At 43.6% G+C, this 16,193-nt stretch overlaps 1 protein-coding gene across 1 annotated transcript; it reads right to left on the reverse strand.

The window, feature by feature from the left end:
- Positions 1 to 2,035: 2,035 nt before the first annotated feature.
- gpr185b (G protein-coupled receptor 185 b) lies at positions 2,036 to 4,747 on the reverse strand. The gene is given in 4 exon segments (XM_063900983.1): positions 2,036 to 2,178; positions 2,181 to 2,408; positions 2,411 to 3,106; positions 4,607 to 4,747. Coding segments are annotated over 4 exon segments (1,122 nt in total). The 5' UTR covers positions 4,662 to 4,747.
- Between the last annotated feature and the right edge of the window lie 11,446 nt (positions 4,748 to 16,193).

A 16,193-nucleotide genomic window follows, 5' to 3' on the forward strand; every position in this document is an offset into this window, starting at 1 on the left:
CTCGCCTCTCTCGCTTCTCATTAACCCGCCAAGCCTTCAGAGGGGCCCCGGGGCCGAGCTGCACTGCTTCTTCCAGGAGGGGTGTGTGTTAATGTGTGTGTGTGTGGAGAATATCCAGCAAATGGAGGAGGAATTTGGACCATCTGATGCTCATGTTGAACAGCACTAGAGTAGATGGTTGTCTTCGTGGTCATAAAGGCAATCATTTAGAAATAGTTTGGAGTTTTTCTGCAGATCTAAAATACCGTAGCCCGCCAAAGCAGCTCAGATGAAAAATGACCTATTTGATATGGATCGTGCTCGGCTCTAGCTAATGGATAATCAATTGGGCAATGAAGTTAGGCTGCTGTCTCTAAAGGCGTTATGCGGATGCAGATAAACACCGAACCCCCCCCCCCCCCACCCACAGCCTCTGAAAAACATCAGCTGCTTTCACCTTGCTCATGTCAGAAGGCTTGCTTTACTGGCACTCACGGGGCCATACATTGCGTTCCTCATGCATAATTTCTGCTGCTGAGATACAAGAGAGGCCAGGGAGCGGTGAAGGGTAGAAAGGACAGGGTCATAGACGTGCTATAGTGGAGGTTTGAAGACGATTTTAGCATGATCTTCCACAGTTTGGAACACATCTTTTTGTTTGATGATCCTAAACACATTTAGGCATGTATGCAGGTAATAAACTGGATGTGTTGTATAGGAAAGGACCGGGTGATAGTCGTGCTATAGTGGATGAGTCAGACGATGTCTGGATGATTTTCTATGCTTTCTTGCTTTTTAAGATCTTGTTTTGTTTAAATTTGACGTATTATCGTGAAAACGACTGCAAAAAATGATGCTAAACCGCAATTATCCATCATTTTTGCAAGTAATTAACAGTGAAAGCACACCAAATGTGTTGCAAACAACCAATCACACCCCTATGAAGCAGGAAAGGCCCTTTTTAAAAGCCTGTCTCACATTCAAGATGTTGTAGAGAACAGTGTAGCCTACTTTCCAGCGCCCCCCCCCCCCCTTCCCCCCCGCAGCAGAAAGCATTTCCCAGGGTAGCGGGGCGCTCTGCAGTGGCGCTGTCCTTGGTGCTGAATCCAGCTCTCTGCGCTTCGGTTAGGCGCAGCGGCTGGCTGAGAAACACGCTTTTTTTTTTCACAGACGAGGAGCAGATTTGATTTCATCACACCAAGGACAACACGCGGCGGGCTGAATGTGGAAATCCCTCTCTAGGTTTTTAGCAAACTAGCGCGGTTATCTCGGAGTGGATTTCTTCCGAGAGGCTGTGTCAGGATGTGTTTGTGGCTTTGACTAAATGCAGACGGTGCTGTTGGCATTGGGAAAAGTCAAAATGGGCTTGGCAGCAGTGCTAATGATCACGGACACCATCTAATTTCACATAATACCACATCATTATTTTTGTGTGTGAATAAACCCACTGATTACTTTTAATCTGCATCCCATCAAGAACACCAGGCGGGGGGGAATATTCTAGACTGCAAAGATAGCTCATTGAGAAAACTCAAGGTCATTCGTTGTGTATATTTAGCTCGTTGTATTTTTATCCACTTAATTTCAAACACAGCAGTGAACACACACACAGTATTTTAAGACCTTCTGATTGCATAACCATGCAGGGCTCCAAAAGCTCAGGTCCTGTGGAGATCTTAGGACGTTCCCGCCTAAAATCAGCCGTCACATAAATGCTACTTTTTTAGAAGTAGGCCTCAACGGAAAGAGGTCAGTCAAAAACGCCACCAAGAGGATAACTTAGACAGGCTTTTGCAGTTTTTCAGGTTTCACGCCACCTTCGTCCCTCAACATGATCTGTGTTAGCTCTATCTTTTTTTTTGACCATGCACTGTCCTCCCGTCTTCCCATGCCACTTTACCGTGGCCAGCCGTGCGCTTCGCCACCAGCCCTGATATGAAGAGTCGAGGAACTTTCCTTCCTCAGCCACATCCTTCAACCTCCTCACCTTCGTGCTCTATCTTCTACCCTGACTCAGCGTCAAGCATCATGCCAGACAGAAACCAACCTTCCCGTGCTACACGTCACTGGAGGTCCTGGGTCTGAGGGACAGGTTGGACGGGACGCACCCACAGCAGGCCATCCACAGCGACTTCTGGATGTCCGGGTTCCGGAAAGCATAGATGATGGGGTTGATCATGGAGCAGCAGGTGGCCGGAGGACCGTGGCGTAGGTGTATATGATGGGGTAGCTGGAGTTGGCCACGATGGAGTACATGGCGAACGGCAGCCAGCACGCCCCGAAGGCACACAGGATGGCCGACAGCGTGGAGACGCCTTTGGTGGTGGAGATGGCCACGAACTGGTGCTGCACGGCGATCTGCTGCGCATGGCGGAAGGCGATCTTGCAGATCTGCAGGTAGAGCTGCATCATCATGGCGAAGACCAGCAGAAAGTGACGGCGAGCACCACGGCGTTGATTTTGGTGACGGGTCGGAGGATGCTGCACGTGGACTCGTCTCGGAGGCAGTTCCAGCCCAGCGCCGGCAGCAGGCCAAGCGTCACGCACAGCACCCAGATGAAGACCACCATCAGGTAGGTGAAGGTGACCGTCCGCTCGGTGTGATAGGTCAGGGCGTTGTACAGCGACAGGTAGCGGTCCACCGTGATGGCGAGGATGTTGAAGACGGACGCGGAGAAAGCGGAGATGAGCAGTCCGACCGACAGCAGCGTCACAAACTCCACGGAGCTGTCGATCAGATACGTGAAGACAAAGTTCAAGATGAGGCCCAGACCGGCCATGAGGTCCGCCACCGCCAGAGACCCGATCAGGATGAACATGGGGGCGCGGAGCGTCGGCGTGTAGAACAGCACGGCGATCACCAGAGCGTTCTCGCAAGAGATGAGCGTCCCGGTGACGCAGAGCGCGATGTCCCACGGGTTTACCTCATGGATGGCGACGGCGGTGGTTGCCGGCTGCAGGTCGGGGGTCAGAGTCCTCACCGCGGGTTCAGAGGAGGAGTTGGACGGGTCCTCGGCAAGGCTCCAGGAGGTGGAGGAGTCGAAGGTGTCAAGGGGGTAGGAGGAGTTTAGGCTGCTTCCGCCGCCGCTACTCATGGCTGCTACTGCTGCCAGGGAGAGAATCATAGCTGGAGAAAAAGGGAGAGGAAGGGGAGGAAGGTTAGGGGAGTAGATTAAAGACAAGGAAGTAAGGGAGTAAAGAAGAATAGGAAAGTTCAGAGGTGAAAACTAAAGGATTTCATCAAAGTTGGAGATGTAAGGAGGACATGTGAAAGGATGGAGAAATGTGAGGTGAAACACGGGGGAAATGAAGGAGGGATGCAGTCGATGTTTAAGAAGGAAATGTTGAGAAAAGGTTAATGATGAAATATGCACAACAGAAAGCCAGAGGGAATGAGAGGACCAAAAAAAAGATAAATAATTATGAGAGGGGGAGCAGGGTCAGAAAAAGGCAAAGATGAGGGGTTGAGAAAGGATGGACATAAAGATAAAGGAAAGGAGATCTGGCTGAAGGAGCCAGAAGAGAAGCCAAGTTTAAAAATAAAATGTGAGGGAAAGGGAGGGAGGAAATGTAAAGGTGGAGGACAATGAGAGGAAGACAAAGATGGAGAGTGAAGAGGAAGATGATGGGATGAGGAGGTTGTGGGTAAAAAGGAAAGTGGATGATGGCGTGAGTAAGGGGGAGAAAACAGGATAGGAGACGAGAGCAAAACAAAGGAGGCATGCAGGGAAAGGTTAAGGTGAGAAAAGGAGGTTAAACACCCATCCCCCTTTTAGATCGAGGGGAGAAAGACACGTTATTCATCCATTCATTCATTCATGAAAACAACTAAGCTCTTGACCCCGAGCACACGTCAGCAGCAGCACCCCCACACGCCACGCTGAGAGGTGAGTAGCTGAAGCACAATAGAAGGTGTGGACACCACATAGGGGTCCATCAGAGGGGGGAGAAGTACTCAGATCTTGTACTTGAGCAAAAGTAGAAGTACCAGAGTGTAGGAATACTCTGTCACAGTAAAAGTATTCAAAATGTTCCTCCAGTGAAAGTAGAAAGTACTCTCATCTAAATGTACTTAAAGTAGCGACAGTGAAAGTAGTCATTGTCTGATTGGTCCATTTCAGAATAATATCTCTGATATGTTTTATAATGATTGATCATTAAAGTGTTCAGAGCTGGTAAAGGTGCAGCTAGTTTGAATGGCTTTGTATACTGCAGGGTAGCTGCTGGATTTACTCCAGGTGAACTAAAGTCTGATCTAAGGACTGATTATATTACCATCATTCATCCTAATCTGCCTAGCAACTAAAGGGATTAAATAAAAGTAGTGGAGTAAAACTAGAGAGTAGTAAAGTACCTGTACCTCAAAATCAAAAATACAGTACTTGAGTAAATCCTTGTTGACTTTACACCACTGGGTCCACACATAGTGTAGCAGGGGCCCATGATGCCCCCCCCCCCCCCTCTAGAACCGCCCATGGTGGACACGCACACAAAGAGGGGAAAGTAATCCATACATTTCTGAAATATTCCTTCCATTTTTGCCCCATTTCGGACCCAAACATGCACAACAAAATCAAACACTGCCAATTAAAACAGCCAACAAAGCTTAGATCTGCTGCAGTCCTACCTAGAAGATGCCGGATCCTGAAGAAGATGAATTTCCTCACAGTCAGAACCATCATCAACACATTTCTATTTTTAGAGCATCTCTAAAAATGGTGCATGACGTCCTGGGGCACGGCGCGTGCGGTATATAGCTGCTGTCCTATACTCTCGTGCGTGTGAGCTCGCGTTTACATTAATAAGACCTCTCCTTAATTTGGATCTGTCGCACGCAGAGTCATATAAAAAAAAAAAAAATCCAGCGCGAGGCTAATTTTAGATCCGCCGAGCCGAGAGATGCCAGAAGGATGGAGCTCCATTCACAAAAAAATGTCTCCCCTCTCTCTCTCTCACACAACTCCCACCTCAGCCTCCACACACACACGCACACACACCCTTCCTCCGCCCCCTTTATTTTTCATCTCTCTTTCATGGTGCTGTGGACGCGCAAACACGCACTCACTTTCACCGTCAATGACTGCAAACAGGGGAAGGTCACCAGCATCAGCACCACACACACTGGGGTTACTTTAAAAATGTAATCCATTACAATTAGTAGTTACCTATACAAAGAAATACAACCTTATGAGTATAAAATATAAACCTGATTACTTTCCGTTACTTTTGGATTACCTCAATGGCAAATGCAATGCAAAAAAATACAAAATAAATATGAATAAGATGTTGTTTCACTTATTATGTAAGATAACAGAACAACGTGACCTTAGAAAATAATATATTAAGGACTAACAATGCGTCCTCTTGTAGGATACAGATTATTATATGCAGATTTAGTTTAATACATGAATTAAACAGTGCTTTTACTTAATAAATCAACTGCATTTGATTCAAATAAATGTAAAATAAAGATTAAAAGTAGCCTGAATGAAAACGAATAACCAAACATACGTCTTGCTTTTTAATATATACATTTACCATTGTTATCCTGCTTCTAATCCCCCTTTTTGTTTTCAAATGTAACTGTAAATTGCATTTTTTTAACTGTAACGGGTTACATGTTTTAGTACCCTGATTACGTAATCCCGTTACAAGTAATCCGTTACTCCCGGAGCCTGGGAACTTTTTTTCAAACAAGCCAATCAGACACCATGCATCTGCTTCACCCTGCAGCCCAGCTTTCAGCGGGTTTTAGCAAAAGACAACAATAAATACCTGGGTCTGTTTCATTCAGCTGCAGCAGTGCAGTCCCTAAGAGGGGGAGGGGGGGGGGGTGCAGGGAGGGAGACCACGCCACACGGAGACACAAAAAAAGAGAGGAATTTACCCGCTGCTTCTTCTTCTGGTTCCCCCCTGCAGGAAATAGCTCTCGCGTCCGTTATCCTCCACTTTATGCGTGCATGTGTGTTTTTTCCTCTCCCAGGGTCTCCCCCCTTTCAGCGGCGCGCGCTATATTCCTCGGTTGGCATGGTTATTAGCCTTCTGTCGGCGGCACAGTCCTCGCGCTGCACATCCCCGGCCCCTCATTGGACGAGCGTGTCATTCTCCTCGTCTGACGTCAGAAGGCTCCGCACCTCCACTCACCGTCATCATGATCGGCGCGTGTGAATCACGGAGAGGAGGATGAGTGAATACGTTCACCTTTAGTGGAGGAAACTCATTTAGCTTTTGATTTCTGAATATAGGTCGATTAATTTATCATTGACTTCCATTCTGTTGACATACCAGCAGTGGTGTAAAGTAACTTTACTCAAGTACTGTACTTAAATACAAGTTTGAGAGACATGTTTGTACTTCTACTCCGCTACAATTCCGAGGTAAATCATGCACTTTTCATTTATTTAATCCCTTTGGTTACTTTACAGATTAGGATTAATGATGTTAAATATAATCAACCCTTAAATCAGACTTTAGTTCACCTGCAGTAAATCCAGCAGCTACCCTGCAGTATACAAAGCCATTAGAACTAGCTGCACCTTTACCAGCTCTGAGAACACTTTAATGATCAGTCATTATAAAACATATCAGAGATATTATTCTGAAATGGACCAATCAAACAATGACTACTTTTACGGTAGACTTTGATGCTTCTTTGCCCTTACTTGAGTAATATTTTGTAAGCAGGACAAATAGTAGACCCCCCCTGAGCCAAATCCACCTATATTTATTGTTATTAATTCTGAGGTCAAATGTTACGACTGGTCCCGCACCTGCTTCACATTTCATGACACTTTCTCCTCCCCCTTAGAAGCGTCAAAAGGTGAGAATAAAACCCAACTGGAAATGCATGTGTACTAAAATTAGCTTCTCCTGCTGCTGCATCTTGTGAAGTGTGTGCATGCTGGTAGTCTGCAGACTATGCAAAGCAGCTCTACGGCGTGCAGCTGCTTATGCAACCTCACAGAGCTGCTGGGTATGCACTGCATTACTCACACACACATAGCACCGGCTGGGCCCACATGTGTGTCGCCATGCATGAAGAAGAAGGAGCCTGGTGCGGCTGTAAGGAGCCTAACACCAGCAGCAGTGTGTGTGTGTGTGTGTGTGTGTGTGTGTTGTGTGTTGTGTGTGTGTGTGTGTGTGTGTGTGTGTGTGTGTGTGTGTGTGTGTGTGTGTGTGTGTGTGTCTGCAGACTGCTTTCACATCATCTGTGGCCTCGATACAAACATGCACTGCTGGATAATGAAGTTACAATGATGGACATGTAGTGATGTTAATGATGGATTGACTGAGAAGTGTGTGTTGCTATTAATGGAGTGTTTTTTGATCGAAATGTAACCCACACAAGGATACTCCCATGTCAAATTGAAACCTAATTAGAGTCCTCATAGGAATTGTTATATTTAATTAGGCTTGTACCATATCTTGGGCCTATTAGAGAGATGGAAGGATGGATATATAAGTTAACATTTATACAAAAATATCAGAAAATTATACTTTTAAATATAAAACAATAATCATCATGTATATTGCAACTTAATATTCCCATTATTGTACTATTCATTTGATGTGAGAACATCTCGATTGAGGATTATATTGTAACTCAGGGGTGTGGTCACAGGTGAGACAAAAAATACCTGTTCATTTTTCATTGCAGATTGCACACTCTGACCTGATGAGGGCGCTATAATCTAAGGTCCTATACCAGGGAAATCCCTAAATGTATAATTTAGTAATGCTTTTAAGCAGATGTTAGGTGTGGCTGGTTAGGATTCTGCAGATATTTAGCAGTATTAAGTTTAAAGCCCAGTCTTACGATACATTTTCTCAGCTATATTTGCTAGCACTAGATATATTAGTGTTAGCATTAGCGTCACACAATAAGATTTAGTTTGAGCTTTTCATCTTGTTCCCAGCCAACCTGAGCAGTGAGGAATTTGTGAAAACACCTGTGCCCTTAAGGGATCAACATTTAAATAAGAAAGTGTTTTATTTTATTATTAACATGCGTTTATTTCCATACAACAGGCTAACCCCAGCTGCTGAGGAAGACCATGTCATCCGACGAAAAGCTCCAGAACATCTTGAGATCAACTTGTGGATTTGCAAAGGTAAAGATCTAATTTAATATCTCAATTTTTATATTTCTGTGCATTCAATTTATTATCTTTTCACCCTCTGTCTGAAACCAGAGCCTAGTCTGCTCTGATTGGTAAACTGGCTGGCTCTGTTGTGATTGGTCAACCACTTAGAGATGTCCCACCCCTTAGCCTAACACTACAATGCGGACATTTGAGCGCTAGCCAATAGAAGTGATTGGTTAATAAAGGAGTGCAATGGAGGCGTTTCAGGCACGGAACTCTGTGATGTTTGCCATTGCAGACCATTTACATGCACTAAAACCTATATAGCACACTACAGGACAGGGAAGGCAGAATAGGGCCTCTTTAAAAGCCTATATCATATCCTGAGATGTGGAGGAGGTCACTCTGTTTAATTCCCCTCGACACTCGTATTAATGAACTGCTGCTCGGCTCGGATATGATAATAGCTTCCACTCTAACTTCATTTCTTCCTAACTAAATGGGTGTGTGACACTGTGGCCTGCTGGCTAATGTGAACCTCCCTCGTGTGTAAATATATTTCCCTTTGTCTCTCGTCAGCTCACTCACACCTTTAGTGCCGGAAACGCTCTGCAAACCTTCCTCGTGTCTCTTTATAGCTGACCCCAAAATATAACTGCAACAGTGAAGAGGCTTTTTTAATATTGTATTGCACACACTCTTACTCCCCTTCCCATCGTTCTTACTTCAGTGTACGGCGCTCTGTATGAATCTCCCCACAAGATCGAAATCCGGATGAAAGGCGAGCGCACGTGCGTCTTCATTGACACCCTGTCCATGTCTGAATTCATTCATCTTTCCTGCAAAGCACCATGGGTAATTTAGAGCTGTTATATCATCTTGCTGCTTTGGTATGCTCTGTCGCTGTCTCTCTCTCTCTCTCTCTCTTCGTCTTCTCTGTCTCTACACACACCTTCTGTTTTTCTATTCTGTGATGACAAACAAAGTCAGATTCAACATTCAATGGAAGTCATGGCTGGACATTGAGTTGTATAACTTCTTATAAACACAGCTAATGTCGAGTTATCTAACGGAGGAAAAATGTGCAACGATATGAGAAAAATAGACGAGGTGTGCTGTAAAAAAAACCCTGGAGAAACAGGCTTCTGCTGGATTAAATCCCCACACACACATTGGCTGGGAACATCTCAGCGGTGAAAGTGGATGACTAATACTACCCCCCACACCCCTCTCCCTTCACACTCATACACTCCTACACACTCTCTCTACAAACAACAACTGGGTTTCCCTTGAGTAAAATGCTGAAAGGGAAAAACCCACTTATGAAGCCGGACTCAAGTTGGTGCTTTAGTGTTTTATCACTGTTACAGATTCATGCCGGTACTGGAAAGATCTCTAAGGAAAGCCCAATGCATATAATGATCACTCATATATTTCCTCTGCAGCAAGGATGGAGTTGCATTAAGAGATATCAGTAGCTCATGTTTCTGAAAATACTTAAAGCTAGAGTACAAGTACCGCAAGATTGTACTTAAACTCAGCACTTAAGTAAATGCACTTGGCTTAGTTTGTGTCTACAGCTTGCAGGCCGATCCCGTTAAGTTCAATTAACTTAAATGTACCCCTGTTGTGGATTGTTGCAATAATAATAAACTTCCTTTTTGTTTAAAGTGATCATATTTGTCCACTCATATGTTGATAAGGGTATTCAAATCTTGAGAAATATCCCTTAAAGTTACAGTTAAAACTTTAAAAATGTGCAATTTCTGGGAATAATCACAATTTAAAAATGGAAATCATCCAAATGTATCACAATTACACATTTGAATTGATTGGTAGCCCTAAATGAAACCAATGGACTGTATAGAATATAAATGCTGACATTGCATTTAAATTGTATCCTTGATTGGCGATTTCTTTTGCTCTATTGGCGATGAATTGTGGGTCTAAATGACACAGCATTTCTTAAAGAGAGCGTAGATAAAACGTCAGTCCGTTTATTCAAGCTTTTTACTAAAACCAGCGAGCATTTGTCGATAAAAATGAATCCTTTTGTTGTTTTCATTTTACAAAACAACCCAAAATCAACCCATTAATCCAAAACATCTTGTCCTTTCCTCAAATAAACTAAATGTACTTTAACTGAATCCTGAGTCCAGCTCTGAAAGCCTGTAACTGCCTCGCTGGAGTCAGTGATATATTACCTCGATGCTCCTGTCCCCTCTGAGCGGCTCCTGCATCTTTTACACAGTGCGACATGTTTTCCTCTTGTTTCTCCAGAACCGGAGTCCTAAAGAGCTGTGTTTGAAATGAAATCACACGCTGAATCACTAGTGGCGCCGTCATCTCCCCCCCCCCCGGAGTAGAGCATGCATTATTCAGAGTGCTGCTGTAGGATTAAGAGGAGGACGGCGACTTTCGAGACCCTCCAAATCCCTGCTCCACTGTCGGCTGCTGTGATTCGGTAGTTAGCCACGACTCCGGGGAGCCATAACTCTGCTTTGATTAAAGGTCTCAGTGAAAGGTCAAGAGGGAAGCGGAGGCAGGAAGAGAGCAGGAGAGCAAATTGAGGGACTATAGAGAGCCTTTGGTTGATGGAAATGTAAAAGGTCCCTCTTCAGTGTGAAAGAGAAGCTGGGAATAAGTGTGTGTACCGCTGGGATAATGATGAGCGTCGGAAAGACCTCACATTGTTGGACTGCTGTGGTGTTTATCCAACACTAATAGTACCTGACGTAGAAGTGGTGGAGGTGGAATTCCTATAGCACTTTCACGCCGTTAATTGCCTTGTATACTTTGTGATGCTGTAAGGGCTATAATGTGACTGAAAGGTATCATGGGAAATTCAATTTGCCTTCAAACTACGTGTGTTCTCTAGACTCGTGACGGCTGCTCAACAAAAGTAAGTCACACTGCGCGGCTTTAAGGCTGCATTGAGTATTGATCCAAGATGTAAGACTTGCTTTTCCCCCACATTTTTGCGTGGTTTAGTTGCATTCAAAGAGCTTCGGCTGAAAATGAAATTGTAAATCTCTTCTGACATCTCACACCGACGTCTTTAGAATACACACTTCCCGTTAGAGTTGGCGAAATGTGTGTGTAGATTTTAACACCCAATGTAATCGTCTCCAGTCTCATTTGGAAATGGTCCAAATATGTCTGTAAGGATTATTACTAAACCTCCAGAAGGGTAGTAGATTACCCCTGACTTCATCACACAGCCTGCTTTACCCTACCAGAAAAGTGCAGTTCATATTCTGGCCTCTATCCTCACGTCCATCTGTCCCCTGGCTTCCTCTCCTCTCTTTCCACCAGCTCCATCCATGGTCGCAGCAGTTGGGCTCTGATTCAGACAGCTCACTGATTTCCCTCCAGTTTCTGGCTGCTGTCCTCTGGCTGGAGCCCAGGGGGCCACAGTGACCAGATGCTGGCCTGCTGTAGAAGCTCTTGTCTGGGACACTCAGTCACCAGATGGCCTCTCACCTCTGGACCCGGCGATACTGTCCTCATCACTCCTCTGTCAGGCCGGGAAACCCATCAGTCAATCGAGGACATTTTCTCCACAGTTCCCTCGCTGTATTACCCACCTGACTGACTGATCCATCCATCCATCTTCTCCCGCTTTTCCGTCAGGGTCGCGGAGGTAACAGCTCCAGCAGAGAGCCCCAAACTTTCCTTTCCCTGGCCACATCAACTAGCTCTGACTGGGGGATTCCAAGGTGCTCCCAGGCCAGCAAAGAGATATAACCCCTCCACCTGGTCCTAGGTCTACCCCTCGGTCTCTTCCCAGCTGGACGTGCCTGGAACACCTCCCTAGGGAGGCGCCCAGGTGGCATCCTCACTAGGTGCCCGAACCACCTCAACTGGCTCCTTTCAACGCGAAGGAGCAGCGGTTCTACTCCGAGTCCCTCCCGGATGACTGAACTTCTCACCTTATCCCTAAGGGAGATGCCAGCCACCCTGCGGAGAAATCCCATTTCGGCCGCTTGTATCCGCGATCTCGTTCTTTCGGTCATGACCCATCCTTCATGACCATAGGTGAGGGTAGGAACGAAGATGGCCCGGTAGACAGAGAGCTTTGCCTTCTAGCTCAGCTCTCTTTTCGTCACAACGGTGCGGTAAACGACTGACCGTGTGTTTTAGAATTCTTTCCGACAGACCTGAAATTGCTGATGTCGAGCCAACGGTACAAAACCTACAGATGTTTAACTTATTGTCACTTTCAACAAAGAAAATCCGCTCCCATCTTTGAAGCAACATCCAAATCAGAATCAGAATATCAATTTATTTATGAAGGAAATTATTCATAATTTTTGATACAATTAAATTTAAGAATAATAATAAATAAACTAAACTAATAATAATAAATAAAACAAACTAATAATAATAAATAAAATAAACTAATAATAATAAATAAAATAAACTAATAATAATAAATAAAACAAACTAATAATAATAAATAAAATAAACTAATAATAATAAATAAAATAAACTAATAATAATAAATAAAATAAACTAATAATAATAAATAAAACAAACTAATAATAATAAATAAAATAAAATAATAATAATAAATAAACTAATAATAAATAAAATAAAAGTAATACAATAAATAAATTAAATTAAAGTAATAAATAAAATAAAATGCAATATAATTAAATAAAACTAAATTAATTAATAGTTTGATATAAAAATGTGCAAAAGATAAAATACAAATATTTGAATAGTATAATAAGTTCAAATGTGTAAATTACACTACAAAAATCATGAAAACCAGATAATTGCACTTACTGCATTACAATTAAAATAGGGACATTTTAATATTCCTAGTGTATTAATAGAGTATTCATTTATTAAAAATATTTGCCAATTCATTTAGTTTCATGCACCTATGTATTATCTACTTTTTGAAAGCCCTTTGAGAAGAAACTGTCCAAAAATCCATTTGGCCTCCAGCTATAGAGGCTTTTTATGACTCTTTCTGATCTGTGTTTTACTAGCTTCCTTTGTTTGTAGACGGCCTTCTGTGAATAAAGAGTCAACCCAGAAATCTAACAGATTTTAAGGCACACACTCCATAAATTTCATCGAGCCCTGAGGAGGAACTTGTGAGCTTACTCTGTGCTGTGATTCATTAATGTTAAATGTCACAGCGCAGCTCGGGGTGGGGGGGAGACAGAGGGGAGGAGACCACACATGGCATTAACTCCAGATTTATTTAACAAAATGGAGAATTAACAATGATGATGTATCATTTGAACTGAGCAGCCAGGAGAGGTGTCCGTTATCCCGCTGATGGACGTCCTGCTGATCCGCCCGATGGAAACGACACCACAGAGGACCAATCAACACCACTGAGCAGTAAGCCTAAGCACACACACACACACACACACACACACATTTTATTCTATTCACTGCTCTATTTTGTAAAAGGGGGTTGAAGAGTGAGAAAGAGGTCAGAGAGCAGAAATAAAGTGACGCCAAGCCAAGTGACATACTGTATGTATACACACCGTACACACATAGACACACTCGTGACTTTATGCCTGGAGGTACTACTATTCCAGTCAGTTCCTGTTGGGACAATCAGCTCTGTGTGTGTGTGTGTGTGTGTGTGTGTGTGTGTGTGTGTGTGTGTGTGTGTGTGTGTGTGTGTGTGTGTGTGTGTGTGTGTGTGTGTGTGTGTGTGTGTGTGTGTGTGTGTGTGTGTGTGTGTGTGTGTGTGTGTGTGTGTGTGTGTGTGTGTGTGTGTGTGTGTGTGTGTGGCCCCTGTCGTGAGTGATGTGTCTGAAGGAGTTTCCCGCAGAGAGCTGCAGTGGTATTTTGTCACCAGGCAAGAGGCAGACAGGAAACCCTACAGTGTGTGTGTGTGTGTAAGGAGGAAAAGAAAGACTGAGATATGAGGGGAGTTATTGAGAAGTATATTGCTCCCAGGATTGAGAGGAAATAAAAAGAGCGGGATGAAAATGGACAGAGGAGAATGAAAGAGACACAAAGGAGAGATAAATACAGCATCATACAATAATGCCTCTGTGAAAATACAATAAGGACAAAATAACACCCATAAACAAAAGGGGGGGGACCTGCTCAGCACTCACAGACAGCAGGCAGTAAGTGCCAGAATACGTACTGCTCTTTTAAGAACAGCTTTAATACAGTTTTTACTGCACAGTATATCATAACGTATCACAGAAATATGTTTGACAGGTGGTGTGTGTGACTTTGAGTAGCCTAAAGCTTGAAACTCAATGATTTAAAATTGTAGAATAACAAAAACCTCCAAATAATAATCTAAAATAAGCTAAAAAAAAGGCTAAAAAGTTGAGATGATCTCTGTTTTCACACTACTCATTATATCCATTGTAGGCATAACAGTAATTATTAGTGCTGCTTTTATTCTGCTTATTTTGTAGTTAATAAGCAAACTAGCTTGTTGGCGTACAAGATAGAAATTAGTTGAACTTACATAATTGTGTGTGTGTGTGTGTGTGTGTGTGTGTGTGTGTGTGTGTGTGTGTGTGTGTGTGTGTGTGTGTGTGTGTGTGTGTGTGTGTGTGTGTGTGTGTGTGTGTGTGTGTGTGTGTGTGTGTGTGTGTGTGTGTGTGTGTGTGTGTGTGTGTGTGTGTGAATACACAACCTAGACATTGCTAACATGAACAGATTGATAGCTTTAAATACTCTGTATTTATAGTGAGCTAACTTCCTTGTTAGCACGCTAGCGAGAAATTAATTACATTTGTATACATCATTGTGTGTGTGTGTGTGTGTGTGTGTGTGTGTGTGTGTGTGTGTGTGTGTGTGTGTGTGTGTGTGTGTGTGTGTGTGTGTGTGTGTGTGTGTGTGTGTGTGTGTGTGTGTGCAACATTGATGCAAACTGGCAGGCTGCTGTCACTGTGAGCAGCTGTAGGTTAGGACCCCACTGTGCCACACCACTGCTGTCTGAGACACACACACACACACACACACACACACACACACACACACACACACACACACACACACACACACACACACACACACACACACACACTCTGTCAGTCCATATTACTGTTAACATGTGCGACTTGAGAGCCACACTGGGGTGTCAGGTAAAAATAGCGCGCTCTTCTTATTCACAGAATGAACAGCTTGGATGCTGATCGAAGAGGGCAGTGTGTGTCCTTACCGATGTGTGTGTGTGTCGGTATGTATGTGTGTGTGTTTCCTTATAATCAAAGCTACAGCCAACATAAATGTGTGTCACTTGAGGTCTTTAGTCTGCTCGTGCAAGCTGTGAATGTCACAAAACAACTGGCAGCTTGCCACGGGGCTCACTACAATACTGTAACAGTGTTAAATTATGCAAAACATTAGCAGTCAAACATTTATACTTGAGTTTGGTATTCAGTTCAGATAAAGCCTTTGTCTTTTAATGAAATTTAGCTTCCAAATGATAATATTACGTTAGAAAAACACTAGAAATGTCTCTTTTCTATCTAGAATATACATAATTTAGCCTCAAAAAGTATTCAAATCAAATATAAAGGCGTGCATGTAGCATTGTCCAGCTCTGAATTCTTTAAAAACAACCATTTTTGTTCATGCATGGTTTCAAATAGCTCCCTGCGAGACTGCATGAGCAACATTGAAAACACAGGGACGATAAAGGTGTTTCTGCCGCTGCTGCAAACACACAAAACTGATCCTTTATCGAAATGTTAGTATCCACAGGTGGCCACGTTACAGCCTTGTTTATAGTCTAAAGGGAGCATCATAAAACCAGCTTGCTTCTCTCACCAGCTATAATATAGATGTGTCTTCTGTTGGGATTGATTTCCGCTTACAATATGTCGCATATGCCAAGAAATATGGAATCAATCCCCTCAGTAAATGGCTCCTATCCAGCAAGCGCATCGATCCTTTGCACCGTCTTTTCTCCATTCCTGTCTGTTTTGTTCTTCGCCTCCCACCTATATAACTATTCTCCTGTGAAAGTGTGTGTAGGAAGGTGTGATCTCCCACACTCTCACACATGTCTCTTTGCACCTACACACACTCATTTGCAGCCATAAACAGTTGTTTCTTGCGTAACGGCCAGCTGTTCCTGCAGTGGAAGCTGTACATCACATGAGCTATGGTTTTAATTAGCAT

Source organism: Eleginops maclovinus, chromosome 14, assembly GCF_036324505.1.
Source record: "Eleginops maclovinus isolate JMC-PN-2008 ecotype Puerto Natales chromosome 14, JC_Emac_rtc_rv5, whole genome shotgun sequence".
In the NCBI taxonomy this organism is placed as follows: domain Eukaryota; kingdom Metazoa; phylum Chordata; class Actinopteri; order Perciformes; family Eleginopidae; genus Eleginops; species Eleginops maclovinus.